The sequence below is a fragment of the Gossypium hirsutum genome, chromosome A05, assembly GCF_007990345.1.
Source record: "Gossypium hirsutum isolate 1008001.06 chromosome A05, Gossypium_hirsutum_v2.1, whole genome shotgun sequence".
NCBI classification, from domain to species: domain Eukaryota; kingdom Viridiplantae; phylum Streptophyta; class Magnoliopsida; order Malvales; family Malvaceae; genus Gossypium; species Gossypium hirsutum.
In genome coordinates this window covers 103,906,842-103,927,547 of record NC_053428.1, presented here as the reverse complement: position 1 = coordinate 103,927,547, position 20,706 = coordinate 103,906,842, and the positions used below count along the sequence as shown (strand labels likewise).

Below are 20,706 nucleotides of genomic sequence, written 5' to 3'. Positions count from 1 at the left end.
GTGGAAGATATTTAATGCCATCATTTTTCACTGAATGGAACTGAGACTAATTTTCAGAAACTCAGTTTAAATGTAGTTATGGTAGATGAATTTTTTTCCCTCCATCTATTTACTTTTTACTAGCAAATTTACCACTAAATTATACCCCAATTCTCAGTGTGATATTTGATGGGTTTTTTCTTTTCTTTTCTTTTCTTTTCTTTGTTAAAAATAGTTCTTAATCATTTTATCCCAAAATGTAATCAGAAAGTTTTGTGTTTCACGTTCTTATAGGTTGGTATTTTTTTTTTATAAATGGAAACAAAATTGATAATTTAGGTTTTCTTTTTACAAAAAGAATTTTAAATCCCAAATTGAGAATTGGATATAGCTTAGGGGTCAATTTGCAAATAAAACTATTTCTTTTAAGAGAAACGGAAGTATCATTCAAATATAGCTTGTCTTACCTTCAGATTGATTATACAAGGCATATTATTAATTGAAAGATATAAATTTTAGATAGATTGGTTTCTTTTTTTAAAGAAAAAACCTAGTTTATTTTACCAATTTTAAAATCAATGATAATGATTTCACCAAAAAAAAAAATTCAATGATAATGAGTATAAAAATTTAAAATGTATACGTGTAAGATTGATTGAAATTGTAAAAGATATTAAATATTTAAAAGTAAAAGATAAAGTAATTCCATATTTATATTTTGTATAAATTAAATAAAGCTAATATTTATAAATATTATTAATATGATTTATGGTTAAATTTAATTATATAATTCTACTTGAGCACATGTTTAAATTAGAGTAAACAACTCAATTTAATAAATATTTTTATTTTTGTTCTTCAATAAAAATAGTTAGATCCATCTAACTATGGTGATTGAGTTGTTCACCCTCCTTCCATTTTTTCCATTATAGCTTGTCAAATATAGGATGTTTACCAAATCAATTATGTAATTTGAACTTAACTTATGTTTGTGAACTTTTACTTAAGAGAATCAATTTACAAATATTAGCATAATATAAAAAATAATAATTTGTCCAACTCAACTCTTAAGGTGCAATTCCTATTTTGTATATTTCAGTGTGATTCTCGCTATCCACTTTAGCAATCACTTTATAAAATCATTTGAAGATGACCAATTCAACAAAATAGTTCCTTGCACAAAAAAATTTGATCCTATCATTCACTCACAAAAATCTATCACTTAAGCCGTTATGTAGATCATTTAAATAATCAACTTAGTGTCATCAATAAGATCCTTTATCTTCTATATTAAATATAGATAATATATGTTTCAAAAAAATTCTAATCATATCCTCTATTTCAAAGTTGTTTTATCTTTAAAATCTCTTTTCAATATCAATGGCATTATCTTCAAAAATTTCAAGTCTCTTTACGCTTTTATCTTATGTGGACTTCAAATCAAATGGGCTCCTTTATGCATTATTTTCTCATCACATGAAGATTAAATTCTTTAAATATTTTTATTTATCAATCATTACCATTTCTGTTACGTATTATATCAAACAAACTAATACAAAGGCAAAATAAAAAATAAACAACTAAAGCAAGTGTTGTGCCAAAATGTTGTGGTTTCCGATATTGTCATAAGTTAAGCTATTGTGTCTACGCAACACTCTAAATCTTAATAACCTTTCCATTTGACATTTTTGAGCAATAAAAAGTAATTACAACTAAAAACAAGGAGCAATTAATTAAAGAAGTTCATATTTCGCTCAGAAATAATTTTTAGGGTTGAATGACCAAATAAAAACCCCCTTAAAACATTACCAATAGAACTTCAACAAAAAATCTCCCTATATCACTACTCCCCTTTTTGGTAAAAATCCAAAGAGGATCTTCAGCTTTCAAGTCCTGAATGTACTGCAATAAATTAAGCTTCCTTTTGTTGATGCTCAGCAATAGGGTTTAAAAAATCCAACTCAGCACATTGATTCTTCAATGTTTGAACTCTTCAAGGACAAAGTAGATTATTTATGACACCAACTGTGGGCACAACAACTTCCTTTACATTAATATTTTCTTCATGTTCTTCAATAATCAAAGTATCAGTTGGGATGGTGTCATCATCATGGCTCTGGTATCAAATTGGATATTATATTTCAAATCATGTGGATGAGACTCTCAAAGATCATTAGCTTACATGTTTTACTATCGCATGAAGAGTTGATATAATAGCACCAAGATTAACTTTAATCACATTATCAACTTTGAATAGCAGAAGATCCAATCTTTTGCTTACTAGTACATTAAATGAGGTTGGCATCTAGTTGCAAATTGCCAAGTTGTGCAAGGCAATATAAAATTTGCTAAGGCTTGAACTTGGAATACCTATCATCTTGTTCCAAGCTTTTCAAATGCCACCAGTTAAGATAATAAAGATTTTATCCCAATCAGCTACAAAGGCATCTTTTTGCTCTGAATTTAAAAAAAAAATCACAAATAAAAGGAGGATAAAAATCAAAGTACTCCCTTCTTATATAGACATTCTTTAAAATTTGATTAGAAACATCGTTCTTCAAATGAGCATAAAACTTTAATACAATGCTCTTGACATATAGAATAATGAATCTAATAGTATTTGTCAATCTCATATTTTCCAAAGCTTGTACTACCCAACCCTTGTGAATATTCAAGGTTGATATTATTCTCTTCAAGCAGATGCTTTTGTTGGAATGTGTTCATCTTGTTTCCACATGTTCAATTCAAAAACCTTGGTGGCTCTTTTTCTATGACTTTCTTTTGCTTTTTGGATTTTTAAGGATTTAACTTTTGACAGATGTTTTATATCTTCTGAATCTTCTTCAAGTTTAGAATATGAAGGATAATAAAATACACCTTTACTTGTGGGGGCACATGCTCATTCACTACCTCTGTTTATTTAGCTTGTACATTCTTTTGCATAAATAATTGGATTAGACTTAAATATAAGTTTAGAAGCAAATAATTAGTAGGATTTCCCTTGTGATTTTATCAACAAGGTTATCTAAATTTATATTTACATAATCACTAGCAAATGAATTGCCAGTGCTCAAACTAGCAACAATATAATTAATTGGTGATTTAGGTTAATAACTTCCACGATCCATGCAATGACTGGAGTCGTAGTCATATTTGCTTAAACAACTTGAACTGGTGTTGTTTCTTCATCAAATAGTTCAATTGATTCCTTAATTACTTGATGTAGAAGGCTTTTTCTTATGGCTCTTTGTAATCAACCTTTGAGATCTTCTTCTTCTTTTAAATCTGAAAGAAAAAACTTCACTAGATGAATAACTATCAAACTCGGTCTGATTGTTTCCTTCTTTTGCACCATGTTCTGAAACTCTTTTGCCATTATCATCTAACGAGGACCGACTTGGGTGTGATTGTGATTCTAGTTCAATCGTTGTCCTCCAACTTTCTTTAGTATTAGAATAATTATCTAACTCACTCATTCTTCTTGAATCAATCAAGTTAGTTCTTTCAACAGCGTTAATATTGTTTCCATTGAATGGAAATATCTTTATAAAGGCATATTATTAAATGAAAGATATAAATTTGAGATAGCTTAGTTTACTAATAAAAAAAACATTTGAATATTGTTAAGGTAAGTTTTTAAAGTAGTTGTAACAACCCGTTTTTAGTCAAATTGAAACGGTAGTTTCGGGATCACAAATCTGAAGTTAAAATATTTATTTTATTATTATTTTAATTTTTATAACATGGTATGATTATTGTGTGAAAATTTTGTTAAGAAATTTTATTATTTAAATGGTCAATTTGAGAAAAAGGACCAAATCGCGTAATGTGTAAAAATAAAGTTCTATTAGTTAAAGGTGTCAAATAGCTATAGAACCTTAAAGTAAGGGTCCTTAAATAGTAATTAGACCATTTTTATGGTAAGTGGACAATATTGGACATTAAATGGATGTTTTATTTGGTTTATCATTAAGGGTATATGTCTAAATTGGTAAATAACATATAATAAATAAAACAATACCAAATTAAAGGCATTCGTTCTCACCTTTTAACTAAAATTGAAGAAGAAGAAAAGAGAATATTACAGTTCTTCATTCGGCTAAGGCAACTTGATGCAATTAGGTATGTGTTTTGTCCCGTTTTCAATGATTTTTATGTTTTTGTGATCGTTGTAACTAGTTCTAGCTAGCCCAGGGACTATTTTGAAAAATTGTTATTGAATGATTTCATGGATGAATACATGTGTATTTTGAAGTTTCTTGATAGATTATGAATGATTGTTGATAGATATATAAGTTTTGTTAAGTGATTTTTATTGAAAATATAAAATAGGGATTAAATTGAGAAATATTAAAAATTTGTGGTTAAAATGTGAAATAAGTGAAAAATATGAGTTTCTAGGGATATTATAGTAATTCGGCTAACATGGGTTTATTTTGAATTTCATGAATTTGTGATTTTGTGTAATAAGGACAAAATTGTAAAAGTGGTGAAATACTAGAGGTAAAAGTGTAAATGTGCTTAAATGTATATTTTGGATTGAATTGAAATAATAGATGATTAAATAAGTTAATTTTGAATATATTTATATCAAGAAAAGCGAAATTCAGATCTATATCGAGGGAAAACGAAAGTTATCGACTAAACGACTTATTTCGTTGTTTCCACATCCGAGGTAAGTTCGTATGTGATAAATTTCAATATAAATATATTTCATATGCTTTGATATTGTATAAATTGCGAATACGAGATTGTGGATATGAACAATGGTGATTCGACGACAATTCGACATTCGAAATCCCAGTTGAACCTTAAGAATAGTTTAGGATGCTAGTGACATATCATTAGGGGATACATTGAGTTGGCTTCGAGCCATGATATAGCACTTCGGGTGCGAGTTATACCGATTTGGCTTCAGGCCATGCATATCGACTGATTTGGCTTCGAGCCATGATATCAGTACTTTAGAGATAAGTTATCTTGATTTGACTTCAGGCCATGGTATAGGTATTTATCATGTGAAAACCTTGAATATCCGACTTCTATTCTGAATGGTTCAACGGTTATACGAAAGAGGTGGATGAGTATGAGATTGATGTTAAATAATACAGGTACGTACATGAAATATAAGTTTCAAATCGAAGAAACTTGTGAAGGTATTGTATAATCTCACAATTGAGAATTGGAAAGGTTTGTTAACTAATGTAAGCTACATATTGTTGTATTCAAATTATTGAGTTATATTTATGTGATTACATTAAGTTTATTTCATACGAGCTTACTAAGCTATAAAGCTTACTTTGTGTATTTCTCTATGTTTTATAGTTTTCAAAGCTAGCTCGGACTCGGGGATCGTCGAAGATTGCATCACATTATCCACCTATCTTTTGGTATCTATAAACTTTGGCATTTTAAGTATATGGCATGTATAGGAACTTTGAGTCATTTTGGTTATGTTTTGGTAATGATTTTGGCCATTTGAATTAGCTTATAAATGTATATATTTTAGTTTGTATATATAATCTTGTGAGTTGGCTTAGGATGGTGAACTTCATGATGTATAAAAATGTGCAAATGGCTTTTGTTTTGAGTTCGTAATTGACCTATGTTTTGTGATTGAGGTTGGATTCATGATGCTTATTGATATTAGGTAATTTGAATGTCAATAGGCAATGATTTGTGAAATTGGTATGTTGTGGAATTGAGCATATTAATGCATATTTGTAAATGGTAATTTTGATGTTTTGAGAAGACAAGGATTGGCATGAATTTGGATGGCAATTTGTGGTATTTATGTTTTGTATTGGTTGGTGTTGGAATTGATATACGTCATGCTTGATTGGAATTGAAATATATGCCTATTGATGCTATATTGTGTGCTATTTGAGAGGTATAGGTGTGCCTAAATTTGGGTGGCAAATTAGCTTGGTAAACAGCCTATTTTTATCCACATGAACAGAGACACGGGAGTGCGTCTCGGCTGTGCGTGACACACGGTTAAGTACACCGCCGTGTGTCCCTTGGTGTTGAATTTGAATTCAAGTCAATATGCTCCACACGGTCTCACACACGGGCGTGTGACTTGGTCGTGTAGCATAAGTCAATATACCCTACAAGTTTGGCACGATTTAGCACACGGCCTCACACACGGGCTTGTATGACCATTTTTAAGGCACACAGGCTAACCACACGGGCTTGTGTGTTGGCCGTGTGACCCAAGTCAGAGAGTTACACGGGGTTGGACACAGGCTGAGACACGGCCATGTGCTCCCATTTCGAATGTCCACATGGCCTGTGACACAGGCGTGTCTAGTGGCTGTGTGAGACACACGGCTTGACCACACATGTAACATCCGAAATAGGGCTTAATCAGGACAGTGGTTGTAGGACCACAAATCCGAGTTGAAATATTTATTTTATGATTATTTTGAGGTCTAGAATATGAGAATGTGCATGTGTTAAAGTTTCATGAAGAAATTCTATAAGTAAGGTGTCCAATTGGAAAATAAGGACCAACATGTTGCCACTATGGTAGCTGCGGGAATTTTTCTTGTAGCCTGCCTATTTCCTCTTTTTATAGTTATATCTTACATAATGAATCTAATATCTTTGATAGGTATAATAACGGTATTATTAGGGGCTACTTTAGCACTTGCTCAAAAGGATATTAAGAAGGGTTTAGCCTATTCTACAATGTCCCAACTGGATTATATGACGTTAGTTGTAAAACTTAGATTCTGGAAGCAATTTGTATGAAATTGCTTTAGATTATTAATTAAAAGGCCTTAAAGAGTAATTTTCCAAATTTTTAAGTTTTTGGACAAAAATAGACATGTATAGATAAAATTTGAAAGAAAGGGCTTAAGGGTATTTTGGTCATTTGGCTAATTAATGAAATAAAATGGGAAAATGAAGGTAAAAATCAGTCATTCTTCTCCCTCATCCAGCATAATTTCTTAAGCCCTCCATAGGTAGGGTTTTCAACATTTTCAAGCTCAATAGTAAGTGCTCCCAAGCCCCGTTTTTAACATTCTTCGTATTTTTGAAATTCCGATAGCTTACTCTCTCTATTTCTACCCATATTTTGAGTTAGGGTTCATGTTTGCAAAGTGACCCATGTGTCACATGTTTATTCTTTGATGTTTTATAAAGGAATATGAAAGTTGGATATGTGTTAAACATTTTTTTCTAGGTGATTTTCATGAAAAAACCCCTAAAAGGACCTTTTTGCAAAAGGTGTAAAATATGTGGTAGAAATGTGAAATAATGGAAAATTTTGGGCTGCTATAAGAGGGAAAAAATTTCAGTTAGGCTTGGGTAATATAGAAAATTCATGCATTTCATCATACGAGCCTAGAGACTAAATCATAAATAGTGTAAAAGGTTAGGGGCAAAACGGTTATTTTGTCCGGGTGAAATTTAGAATCGAAAAGTATAATGTGATGTATTAATAATTCATTTTTTTGTTATAGACCCCGAGCAACAAATTCCCGTGGTCGATCAAGGAAAACGAAAAGTTTCAGAATAACTGAAACACAAAACCGAAACGAGTACTAGGTAAGTTCGAATAACTTAAAGTAAACTCATAATATGCCAATATGTATGTTATATGAATATATAATAATTGTGTATGTGATGGTGGCATGAAAATCCATGAAATATGTTAATAATAATGATATGATAATAAATGTCCCTGTTGAAGTAAAAAGGGAAATTCGATGGATAAACCATGGCTTACATGACATGAGATCTTACATGTGTTACAAAAAAAAGATTTAGCCTGGACGGGTAATTCGTTGATCTCAAATATAGAAAGGATCTAGCCCGGATGAGTGTTCCTTAACTGATCGAGCCTCTTGAAGAATATATGTGCATAGTGGATTTAGCCTGGACGGGTAATCCGATTAGGGTTTGAATTTAGCCTGGACTGGTAATTCAGATTCGAGCTTATTAATGGTGCTTGTCGCTATAAGGGATTTAACCTGGACTGGTAATCCCAACATCACCCTATGAGTTTACATTGCGAGGGATTTAGCCTGAACTGGTAATCCTGCCGTAAGATGTAAGGTTTGTGGGAGTGTGTACTTGAGATGATCGCTCTTATGACTTGACGGTAAATGGAGAATCTATCAAGATTTCCGAGAAACTCAACAGGATTAACATGAGATGTAAAAATGAAATTTTTGGATGATGAGCTCATCTAAGACAAATTACATGGTGTATTGTTATGGGACTAACTTGTTGATTGAGTGCATGTGATAGGGAAACTATTTTATACTTGTTGGTTTTATTGCCTAATATGGATGTATGCTAATTAATCGGTAAGTTTACTTTCCAGTTATTCAGGCTTACTAAGCATGTAAATGCTTACCCCTCTCTTTTCTCTGTCTTACAGAGCTCGAGGACTCGTAGAGGTTGGAAGACGGTTGGAGAATCAACACACTATCATCTTGCCTAGCTTTGGTATATAGATACTCTTATTTTGTTCAATGGCATGTATAGGGCTTTTGTTATTTTGTTATATGTGTCATTTGATTAACCAATACGAAGGCTTGTAAAGGTATACATATTCACTTGTATGTGGCCATGGAATTGGCTCATATTCATGTAGGTTATGACCTACAAATTTTATGCATGTTTGTGTTCAGTTGTGCTAGTGAGGATGAAATATGGTATATCACATTTAAACACATGTAATGTGACTAAATCACAAGGGATGGCTAGGTTATAATTGGCAATGAGTTAAGATAATGAGCCAATCATAATTTTGTTATAAAACATAGAAATCCTTAATACAAAAGGGAATAACCTAGCATGTATAAAACCGATGAAATGAGGTTTACATGCAATGAGATATATTAAGGTCATTTGGGATGTATAATTAGGCCTTGTTATGTATTATGGTAATTTATAAGAGTATGGGGATGATAGAGGGTGACCAAAAGCTTGGAAAATAGCCTAACAAGGTCTACATGAGCGTGTATCTAAGCCGTGTGTGACACACGGACTGCCGCATGAGCGTGTGATATGGCCATGTGTCCCCTGCATCTAAAAATTTTAAGTCAGATGCATGGTAGTAAACACACGGGTAGAGACAAGGTCGTGTGTCTCAACCGTGTAGAGGGCACGGCCTAGCACACGGACGTGTGTCTTGGCCGTGTGCCCCTAAATGCATGCTAACGTCATAAACAGAATGCTCGAGTTTTTGGACACGGGCTACCACACGGGCGTGTCAAGGCCGTGTGAAAGACACGGGCCAGAGACACAGACGTGTGATCGGCCGTGTGAAAATCCCTGTAGGTTCAAAATAGAAAATAAATTCCATAAATTCCACACGGGTAGGAGACACGGGCGTGTCCCAAAGCACACGGGCATGTGCATTGCCTCCACACGAGCATGTGAGGCTTAACCTAGCAAATTTTTCAAGAACTTTCTCAAGTTCTCGGTTTGATTCCGGACCATTCTCAATGTATGTTTTGGGCCCCATAGGCCTATAATAGGGACACTAAAATGTTGTTTGATTGGGTTCAAATTGGACTGAAATTTTATAACTCGTATTTCCTGAAAATGTTCGAGTACATGTCTGGTAATACCTCGTACCTGGTCCCAGTCTCGGGTACGAGTAAGGGGTGTTACAACACGAGCGTGTGTCCCCTGTTTTGAAAAAAAATTCAAAGTTCATGAAAGTTTCTTAAGTTATCGGTTTAGTCTCGAACCACTCCCAATGTATGTTTAGGGCCTTGTAGGCTCTTATTAGGGACAAATTGATTGAGATTGAATGATGATTGTATGATTTGATTAAATGTATGTGAAAAGTATGTTTAAATGTGTTGTAAGTCCTAATGCTTCGTAACCCTATTTCAGCATTGAATACGGGTGAAGGGTGTTAAAATAGTGACTCAATAAGTAAACACTACATTTAACATTATGCAAGTCATATAACTTGCTTTATTTATTGGCATGTTTGACCAAAATATTTTGATTATTTACTTACATCTTTGTGAGGATCTTGCGCAACCAATTTCATGTTTATTATTGGAAAAGAGATTGAATCAAGCAGTGTTACTTTTTAATGAATTTTATGTGATCTACTTACCTTGTATACTGAGATATACAATACATGATGATATAGTCTGAACTTTATGAAAATTTATCTTAGTATCTTGTATCCTTATATAAAGGTAATTGATTTGATAAGATTTGGGCAAATCATGATTGATTAAAGTTTGCTTAGTGAAATTGGATTCGTGCTCTAAATATTGAAGACTTGTTCAACCTTATAGATGTTTTATCATTAGTGGCCACAACAACTACGATTGGCATTGCGACAGGCAACATAATTTGTCATTTTCAACAAAATCAATTAGGCAATGACTGAGATGATTTTGTTGACAAGTTCTAGATCATATTCGAAGGTTCATCTTATGGAGCAACAAATCTTTGAAAATTGAATCTCTTGTTTTGTGGAAATCAGCTTGATTGATTCTAAGGCTTATCTTGGAGATCCATGATTTTTTCTAGACATATTTGTAAAGCTTTTTTATGATGTTATTTTAGTGGGTATAATTGATATTTATCGTAGCAAGCCTTAAACTCTTATATATTAGAGGGCTTGTATAAGTTAGAAGAGTATAGCTTTTATAGCACTTATTTGTTTATTGAGAAAAGTGTATTTAAGAGTGCAATGGAAGTGTAAAACAAGTTTGTTGTTTGGTTTTGCAACCTTAGTTCTCATAAGCAGAACTCAGAGGTGAGTAATCTGGATCTTTAAGTACAGAATAGAGATTGTTATACTGGGGTGTGATAGGACTTAAATCATTTGTTTTATTGAAATTAAAGATAACAAATTTACTCACTGAATTAGACTTTATAAATGTAGGGAACCTAGACTACATAAATTTGATATGTTATTGTTTTCTCTATTTTATCATAATAAAAGTGATCATTGTAGTCATCACTTACACACTCTATTTTTCGTAAACAATTATCGAGTGTAGATTCTAACAATTGGAATGAGAGCCTCCCACTTAACATGACTAGTGGTGTTCCTTGTGGTGATACTTGCTTGAGATGGAAGATTCTTCACTGTTACAACCTCCTATATTGGATGCAACGTATTATGCTTATTGGAAAGTAAGAATAAATGTCTTCGTAAAGTGTATGGATGAAAGGGCATGGAGATCAATTCTCAATAGTTAGAAGCCCCTTACCGTTGATGTTTATGGTGTCAAAACTCCCAAAGCTGAGACTAGTTAGACCATTGAAGAAGAGAAACTTGATAATACAAACTCAAATGCCCTTAATATAATTTTCTATAGTGTTGATGGTCAGGAGTTCAAAAAGATTTCTAAATGCACCTTAACTTTATTAACCTGGCATACACGTGGATACCACGTTAATAATTAATTAATTTTTAAAATTTTTAAAAATAAAGATTATTTAAATTGTTTAAAAATTTAAAACATATATTTTTAATAATTTTTATATTTTTAAAAATAATTAATTACTAACTTGATATATACGAGGATCCCAAATCAGCAAAGCTAACAAAATATTATCATAAAAGTTCAATGACACCAACTCTATCAACAAAATTATTATAAAAAGATAAAAATTTAATTATAATTTAAATAATAGAATTATATAGATGAATTTTGTTTAATTAAAATAAAAGTTTGGAGGAAGATTAGGGTTTTTCATCTTCGTATATACCCTTAAATAAATTCAGCTTTTTGCTCTTTTGAAGTATTTGTGGGAAACTCTGTTTATGAAGCAGAGCAATAAATTTCGCTGAGTGGAGCGAGCTTAGAATTAGAATCAAGCATGGGATCCAAAACCAAAGGCCACAAGGCCAAAACTAAGAACAAGAGCAAACCTGATTCTGTCCATAGCAACAACAATAGGGAAAGCGGCGGTGGCAAGATAATTAAGGATGCTCGATTTGCTTCTCTACACTCGGATCCTCGTTTTCAGAAGGTCCCGAAACGCAAGACAAAGGTTGTCATTGATTCTCGTTTCAATCGGATGTTCACTGACAAGAGATTTGCTTCATCTTCAGCGCCTTTAGATAAGCGAGGGAAGCCCAAGAAGGGAAACACCCAGAGCTCTCTTCGCCATTATTATCACCTTGAAGAAGAAGAAGGGGAAGAGGAGAAGAGAAAGAAAGCTGCTCTGAGTGAAGAGGATGGTACTGAGGAGGAGAGCGATACCAGTGAAAGTGATACTAGTGAAATGCCTCAAATGGACAGCGATGGGGAGTTGGAAGAGGAGGAAATATCAGAATCCGGTTCCACTACCGAAGAGGAAGATATTGATATAGATTACGAGGATGGAGAGCCTGAAATGCAGGTACCCTTTGTCTAATATATTTGGTTATTCTATTTTGATTTCAATTAATTGATTATGGATTAAGGAAATGAGTTAGGGTATTGAATTTATTTGATCTTGATTATCTTTGTTTTAGTTTGATTTTGCTGCTAAGCTTAATAACTGGTGTTTTCTAGTTAAAAGGTACAAGAATTAAGATATGAAGAAGCAGAATTTTAACTTTGTGATAAACTAATCTGCTAAGTTAAAAGCTGCTAGTGATTGGTGTTCATTTATTTTACTAAAATCGTATTGTTTTATATTGATTATTTTTCCAGGAAGAAAATATCCCAATGATTGAAAAGGAAACCCGCAGGCTTGCAGTTGTGAATATGGATTGGAGGCATGTTAAGGTATGTCATTGTAGTTTGTTCAAAGCTAGGTATGGTGCAATAGCTTAAACTGTTCTCTAGATGCTGATTGCCAATGAAATATAGAAAGTTGATATATTATTCCAATTAACAACTATTAAAGTTTATCTTTGAGTTATTTATTTAAAGCATGTGTATTTCCTTGTTCTTTTGAAATTATAATTTCTTTGAGGGAAGGGATTTGTTTGGTATTTTGTCCTGTTTATGTAATTTAATTAGAGTATGTCATGGTACCTGCGTTTGTATTTTAACTTATGTTAATTCGATTTAATATGTCGCTGTAGGGTGAGTTTGCATAATTGCAAATGATAGATCCAATTAAAGAAATCTTTGTGTCATGTTTACCTTCATTGAATATTTTCGTTGTATTGGTTCTTTTTATTGAGTCTTAATTTGAATAGGATCTAATAAAGTACCATTTTGGTTTGATTTTTAAAAGCTGTTGTTATTTTTATAGAATGATACCTGTTTCAATCAGTTCGAAGTGATTGACTAAATGAAAATTTAAATAAAATAAAAAAAAAGGGAAAAGAAAAGAAGTTCATTGAAATTCGCTTAATCATGACACTTTGATCATGAGAATTGTTTTCTTTGCATTATGGTGTTTCTAGTTCTTTCCGATTCAACATTGAAGTCAGAGAGTAATTATTAAGCTTTTCTCAGGAAAAAGATTGCTCAGGATCCTAGCCTGTGGTTATCATGCTAGTATTTTGGGCATTGCTGCTTCTCTGATCTCAATATTGGTTCTCATTTCTTACATACTCTCTCTTTCTTTATTTTTGGTGAAAACTTGAGCTTTAGAATTGTAGTAGATCTTATTGTACAGGATACTAATGAGCTGAATTGTATTTATGAATTTCGTCTTCTCACTTTGGTTATGATCAGTTAGGGTCTCAAGGTTTGTAATTTGTTAGTAAACAAACTGTATATAGGCTTGAGTTCTGACTAATTATCTGACCCTTTTTATATGTAGGCTGCTGACTTGTATGTAATGTTAAGCTCATTTCTCCCGAAAGATGGACAAATTATTTCAGTTGCTGTTTATCCATCTGAATTTGGACTTCAGCGCATGAAAGAGGAGGAAATTCATGGACCAGTAGCCCTATTTGATGGTGAAAATGAAGCTAATGATGAAGATGGTGATGATGAAATTGATAATGAAAAATTGCGTGAATATGAGAGAAGTAGGCTAAGGTGATTGCTGCTAATTGTCAATTTACTGGTCTCATTCTATCTGTTGTATTTCTCTTTCTTTCTTCTTTTTTTTTTTTTTTTTGTGTGTCTCCTTAGTAATTGTTAAAGACTCTTTTGATGGTCAGTGAATTGTTGAAATACTGACTTGTCCAATCTGGACAATATTTTCTTAAGCTTAGTTTCTATTTAGGTGTTTGTTCTTATTGTGACTATCTCTTGAAATGGATATTTATATGTTTCAAACTGATGTTTTGCAATTCCTTTTGTTTAATATTCATTACTTATTGTCCTTCCAGATACTACTATGCAGTAGTAGAATGTGATTCTAGTGCAACAGCAGATTACTTGTACAAAAGTTGTGATGGAGCTGAGTTTGAAAGGTCATCAAATGTGCTTGATTTGAGATTCATTCCTGATTCTATGGAATTTAAACATGAACCCCATGATGTAGCAGTTGAGGTATGTTACTTTGATCATTACATTCATCCTCCTTATGGGTTTAAGGTTTTTGCATGATTTTATTGAGATCTAAACAAAATGAAGGCAACCAGAAATTAGTTCCATGTTGCTATTGCTGCCATTATTATTAAATGTTGACTAATTTTGTAGCCGTTGCACTAACTAAAACTACGAGTTACCACATAATGTAAATATCTTCTTTTGCTCAGGCACCTGCAAATTATGAGGGTTTAAATTTCCAAACCCAAGCACTGCAGCAAAGTAAAATTAATCTTTCATGGGATGAAGATGAACCACAACGAGGGAAGATTTTGAAACGAAAACTCAATGATGAACAGGTTAGTGTGCATAGTTTGTAACCAAAGCTACTTTTAATGGTTCATCTGTTGTCTGTGAAATTCATTCTAAGACGTATGTTTCCCCCTTTTTTTTTTTTTTTTTTGTTTGGTATTCCTTTCTACTGACTTAGTGGTAGAAATCCAATTAAACATTTCTTGTGAAGTCCTTCATATTGGTCTTTTATTTGGTTTGTTTTGGAGTTATCTTGTAGGAGGTGCTTTAAATATGAGTTGTGATGAAATTTTAGCGAAATGAATCCACTCAGTTCTTTTTTTATTTGGCTTTGGAGGTCCTTCTAGGAGGTGCTTTCAGGATTTTCTCCAAATATGAGATTTCAAAAATGCTTCTTCGTTTTGTTGACCAAGTGATTGGTTGTTCTTTTCTTTCAGTTTTTAAAATTTTAGCAGTTAATTTGGTGGTCAATGGCTTATGATTGTGTTTAAATTGGATTTAAAGTCTTTATGCTCTTCTTGGATTTCATTCTTTTTATGTGCTATGGCAAAATTACACTTCTGACAACAACTAATACTCAGGATGTTGAAACCAGTGAAACAGTCGTGGCAAGAAGAAAATATCATCTATGCTTTTTTACTCCATTCTTTTTGGAATTCGTCGACATTTGTCTAACTTAATACTGCTTATGTTTTCATGCAGCTGGCTGACTTGGAGTTAAAGGAGTTTCTGGCTTCTGATGAGAGTGAAAGTGACGATGATGATGATGAGAACGAAGACACCACCAAGGATCAACCTGATAAGAAAAATAAGAAAAGAGATTTATACCGTGCCTTACTCCAGTCTGGTGATGGTTCTGATGGAGATGGTGAGGAGGGTAGCCAGGATATGGAAGTGACTTTCAATACTGGCCTGGAGGATATAAGTAAGCGTATTCTGGAGAAGAAAGATAAGCAAGCAGAAACAGTTTGGGAGGCCTATCTCCGGAAAAGACGGGAGAAAAAGAAGGCCAAGAAAAATAAATCTAAATATTCATCAGAGGATGAGACTGACAATACTGATATAGAAGAAGCTACAGAAGAAGCTGATGACTTTTTCGTTGAAGAGCCTTCTCTAAAAAAGAGTAAGAAAGAAAGGAAGAAATATGAAGATACGGAGAAGGAAGCTGAAGCAAGTAGAGCAGAACTTGAGTTATTACTCACTGATGGAGCTGATACTGGTCTTAAGGGGTACAATCTAAAAGCTAAAAAGGCTAAGGGGAAAAAGCAAAAAGAAGTGTTGGATGTGGAAAAAATACCAGTTGTCGAAGATGATCCTCGATTTTCTGCTCTCTTTACATCACCTCTTTTTGCTTTGGATCCCACTGACCCGCGGTACAAAAGGTAACAGTAAACTTGTAATTTAATCATGAAAAAGCAAATATATATATGTTCTTGTGTGATTTAGAAGAGATGTAAGATAAATAACTAGGTCATTCAAGGTATGTTGATTTACCAACATCATTAGCACTGCATTGAGTTTTAATTCCGAGGGTTTCTGGGTCTTTTATTTGGGTTGTTGCTTGGCTAAAAAGCTTGTTTGTTCTTTGTTGCAGGAGTGCAACTTATGCTCGACAAATAGCAAAAAAGCTGCAGAAAGGTGAACGGCAAGAATTGGCTGCAGAGGACACAAAAATACCCACTGATGGTCAGCTCTCAATTGATGATCCTGGAATGTACAAAGCTGAGCATGAGAACTCTGATATTTTACCTTCAAAGGAGAAGCATAACTTGTCTTCGATGGTGAGATCAGTGAAGATGAAGTTAAAACAAGTTCAACTGCCCTCCGAGCGCAAGGTTTCCAAGAAAAGTGTATCAGGCAAGGGGGGGAAAAAGGAGAAGCATCGAGTTCATTCAAAGAACAAGGCGAAGGATTTGAATGAATGAAACTGATTGTCATTTCTGGTTATGATTTAGGGTAAGTTCTAATGAGTTTTGCACTTTTTCAGGTCATATGTGTCTTATCTTTGTATCTCATGGATAAAAGAGGGTGAGTGTCAATGGGTATTTATTTAACCATATTTTGGAACTTTTTAAGTAACAGTTTTGGGGAAAATCTCATCTTTTTTTTTTTTGGGGGGGGGGGTATTAAATTTTGGGGAAAATCGATTGAGGATTGCATTGTTCTGAATTTCATTTCATAGTTCATACCCTTTTGTACTATATTTTGAAACGGGTATAAGTTTCTGTGCAGCTCAAAGGATTAGATTAAAGGAAGAGCAGCAGGTGAATTGGCTCTCTATTTTTAGTGGTGGATTGGTACATCCTCAATTGTTGAAACCATTTATTTCAGTCTTGTTTCACACTTATTTATAATTTAATATAAATGAATCATTACATTATTATCCTTATATGTTTTATGTGAAATTTTTTTAAAAAAAGTAAATAAACATGTAAAATATTAATAAATAATAGTTATACATCAAACAAATTAGTTAAAAAATAAAGAACTTCTAAAAGTTAAAACCTAAATTATAATTCATAATGATCTAATTATGAAAATCAAAACTGAATTTAAGGATTAAATTGAAAGAATTGAGAAATACACCTGGCTTAAAACCAAAAGTAAACTAAATAGATTTAAACTTTAAATAAATCCTGTAATATTTCAAAACGGAATTACGAAAATAGAATAAAAATGAGTTTAATAGTGAAATTAACTAGTCATAGTCTAAAAAAATTATTTATATAATTCAAAAAGTGGAAATACATTATCAAATAGAATAATTTTTGAATTATTTATTGATATGATATGCAAGATAAATATTATGTTAGCGTAATATGTACATGGACAATCATATAAGTTGTCATGCCAACAATGTTAAAAATTAATGTTCATCATACTCTTTTTTGAAAAGTTAAAAGATTAGATTTAGCTCAAAAAAAAATAAGGGTCAAAATGATAGAAAATGTGAATATTAAAGATTAAATTTATAACTATGTCATTTATAAATTGATTTTAAACTTTAAAATATCCCCTTAATATAAAACCAACACTTGACTCGATGGTCGAATTCGAATGTGTGACATCACATTATATTACTAAAACAACTTATATCCAACATGCTCATTATTACATATAAATGAATCACACAAAAATATATTAATCATGCTCTAAATAATTAAGAACTAGAGAAAATATTTAAAATTTGAATTCAAACTCTTTTCACTCAAATTACTTAAGATTCCAGCCATCAAAACTCAAATAATAACTTATCAATTCTCTAATTAAACATTTGGCTACTATTATCTATAATTGTTATTAATATTTTGTCTAAAATTGAGGAGAAAACTTACTAATTTTATCGTTCCCCGGTGTAAATAATTGCGAAAGTGGGAGACAGAGAAAAAATTTAAATTTCGTTTGTAATTTCAATTTTTTAATTACATTATTATCAAGTGAATATTCTTTTATTTAAAAATATTACATTAAAAAATTGATAAAAAAATTTAACAGTGTTAACAATTAGACTTAAACTTTAAAATCTGAAAAATAGAGGGATAAATTCCTAAAAAATAAAAGTAGATAGACTAAATTACGAATTTGTGAAGAGCACAAGGACCTATAACATGTTTTACCCTATTTTTAAATTTAGACACGCGGCTTGTGCCGTTGATCACACTCCCAATTTCAAGGCAATCAAATGTATTTTCCCTCTCATTTAGAGGGGCGTGGCTTATGCCATAGACCACACTCCCATTTTACACCGAACACGATTACTATCTCATTCCAAGAAATCGCCGCAGATTGCATTACGATCGGATGTCGAGCCCACGCGCCGCCTCCAACGAAGACGACAAGCACTCCGGCAATAGCAAGGAAGCGGCCGTGGCTAAAACCGCTGGCTTCATCGTCTTCTCCGGAATCGCTATGAGCATCCTTAAAACCCTAAACCCTTTCAACAAAGAGAGAAATGCAACTGCAGTACCTCAACAGCCAGTGGTTGAGTCGATTCAGCCTTCTCCGGCTCAGCCGATTCGAGATTCCCCACCTCCTCCTGTCTCAGAACCTATTATCACCAAGGTATTTTAGAACCCGCATTTCAATTGTTATTAACATTTTTAGATTTGGGGAATTTAATTCAAGCATATTTGAGGGTTCTTGTTTACTTTCTAATTGGTGTCTTCGTTTATTGTAGGAAGCAGGTGGTTATACGGAGCAAAGATCACCAGAATACTCGCAAAGAGTGATAGACATTGTGAAAGGAGATACTCTTTGGGGTCTCTCCAGAAAATATGGGGTATTATTGCCTTTCTTTTTTTATACAACTCTTAAAATTATTCATAACCCCCAAACCTCTAAATTGGAGGATGTCACTAGCTTAAGCGCGCTCAAATCCTAGATATCTAAGTTGCTGCAACAGCAAACAATGCCAATTTAGATAATACGTATCACATGATTTGGAATTTACTTGACGAACAACCACTTCAATTTGCTATGTTCTGTTTTGCTTAGCATTTGGTGCTCTAAATCCAAATGTAGTAGATTAAGATTTTGGTATCAAACTTACTTCGGTCAGCTTTTTAACAACAAAAAATTAGCTTTAAAGGGCTAAACTTTGAACCTAGAAAAAGTTTACAATGAAACAAAAGATAGTTTTAGTTGATATTTTGAACTTCGATACAAAATTTGTATAGTTCCAGCCTCGCCAATAGAGTCCAAGATGAAATTCTGACTTGATAATCTGGTTTCAGGTGTCAATAGATGCCATCAAAGAGGCCAACGGCCTTACAGGGGATACCATCTATGCTGGCAAGAAACTTATAATCCCATAACATTGTTTTCTTCGCCTCATATCAGTTTTTCAGTTTTCTAAGTAGGTTGATTGGCTTTTTTTACTTTTGCAAGTTCATATGTCCATTTAGTTTGTAATATGAACATGAGTAGATGAGATGAGACATTAGATCGGAATGGAGGTATGTCATTGTGAGCTTTTCACACAGTATTTCTACTTTAAATATTTTCTGTTTTACTGCATTTATTGTATTAAAGTTCTTAGTGGTATAGGGTCTGAATCTGTTTCTAGGCTATACTTCTTTGTGCATTGTAATTCATGTACAATCAATACTTTTGGCAATTCCCACTCGAGTATTAGAGCATCCCATCCTTTTTTTAACAAAAAATAAGGTACTCAATACTTTTGGCAACTCTCACTCAAATTGCTTCAAAACTTTGCTAGAGAGTACACTAACTCAAGAATCAAGATTACATGCTGAAATTAGAAATGTTGTAATGACACCTTGATAATTTTGCTTCAGTTTATGACATGCTGCTACTCTTGTTTCAAAAGCTCTAGTTTCTTGACATTCATAGATTTGTATGGACCATAGATTAATAGGTTAAATCCTCTGAGCTATTTATTTTGACATGCTCTACCATTTGAAAATCATTTGCTTCATTTAGGTAGGATTCTTGGCTATATTTGGGAACTTCTTTTAATTAAGTGTAGCAGACTTGAATTTGCTATTCATTTGGTACATATGAGAGGTACAAGGGTTAGGGCCAAGGAGAAGGGGGGGTTTTAAACCTTCCCACCTCTTTCTTAAGAGGAAAACAATCATTAGGTAAAATTGTTGTTTGAAGTGAATAGTTTATGGTTTATGCGAAGCTGTTAATGTTGAAAGTGACAAAATTGTTGGCGGGTGCCCTACAAGCCAGTCGAGATTTGTTTGTATAGCACCTACATGATATTTGAGTTGTATAAACATTAGTTTTGTTGTATGATTATATGAGGTATTTGTTTATCTATAGCTAGCATTATTAATTTAGCGTATAGAATTGTGAAGATAAAGCTCATGTACTAAAAATAGACCCTACAAATTTTAAGACCCGCATTTCATTGCGTTTGAGGTTGGGCAAGTATTTTTCAACTACAAAAGTAACGAAGAATGCTTAGCTTTTGGAGTCAAAAATTATGGTGGAAAAGTGTTTCCTCATCCAATCGCAAGAGTTAGGATTTAAGTGTTTTGGGGTTTTAGCTTTTGTGTATTAAAGTGAAATTATCAAA

The 20,706-nt window shown here is 32.8% G+C and overlaps 2 protein-coding genes across 2 annotated transcripts; both read left to right on the top strand.

The window, feature by feature from the left end:
- Window positions 1-11,661: 11,661 nt before the first annotated feature.
- On the top strand, window positions 11,662-17,049 carry LOC107959652 (pre-rRNA-processing protein ESF1). Its single transcript, XM_016895748.2, has 8 exons — window positions 11,662-12,327; window positions 12,624-12,698; window positions 13,690-13,910; window positions 14,207-14,369; window positions 14,579-14,707; window positions 15,363-16,042; window positions 16,255-16,616; window positions 16,893-17,049. Exons 1-7 carry the CDS (start codon window positions 11,803-11,805, stop codon window positions 16,583-16,585), a joined length of 2,124 nt encoding a protein of 707 aa, XP_016751237.1. The 5' UTR covers window positions 11,662-11,802; the 3' UTR covers window positions 16,586-16,616; window positions 16,893-17,049.
- Window positions 17,050-18,313: 1,264 nt separating this feature from the next.
- Window positions 18,314-19,776, top strand: LOC107961442 (probable endopeptidase p60). The gene is made up of 3 exons (XM_016897574.2): window positions 18,314-18,722; window positions 18,838-18,939; window positions 19,394-19,776. The coding sequence occupies exons 1-3, from the start codon at window positions 18,462-18,464 to the stop codon at window positions 19,472-19,474; spliced, it is 444 nt and encodes a 147-aa protein (XP_016753063.1). The 5' UTR covers window positions 18,314-18,461; the 3' UTR covers window positions 19,475-19,776.
- Window positions 19,777-20,706: the final 930 nt, after the last annotated feature.

Excerpts from the sequence above, each read along its gene's own strand:
- LOC107959652 (XM_016895748.2), top strand. The coding sequence starts at position 11,803 with ATGGGATCCAAAACCAAAGGCCACAAGGCCAAAACTAAGAACAAGAGC. Across the intron at positions 13,911-14,206 it reads TATGAGAGAAGTAGGCTAAG|ATACTACTATGCAGTAGTAG; the intron begins GTGATTGCTGCT and ends TTGTCCTTCCAG. Across the intron at positions 14,370-14,578 it reads CCCATGATGTAGCAGTTGAG|GCACCTGCAAATTATGAGGG; the intron begins GTATGTTACTTT and ends TCTTTTGCTCAG.
- LOC107961442 (XM_016897574.2), top strand. The coding sequence starts at position 18,462 with ATGTCGAGCCCACGCGCCGCCTCCAACGAAGACGACAAGCACTCCGGC. Across the intron at positions 18,723-18,837 it reads CAGAACCTATTATCACCAAG|GAAGCAGGTGGTTATACGGA; the intron begins GTATTTTAGAAC and ends CGTTTATTGTAG. Across the intron at positions 18,940-19,393 it reads GTCTCTCCAGAAAATATGGG|GTGTCAATAGATGCCATCAA; the intron begins GTATTATTGCCT and ends ATCTGGTTTCAG.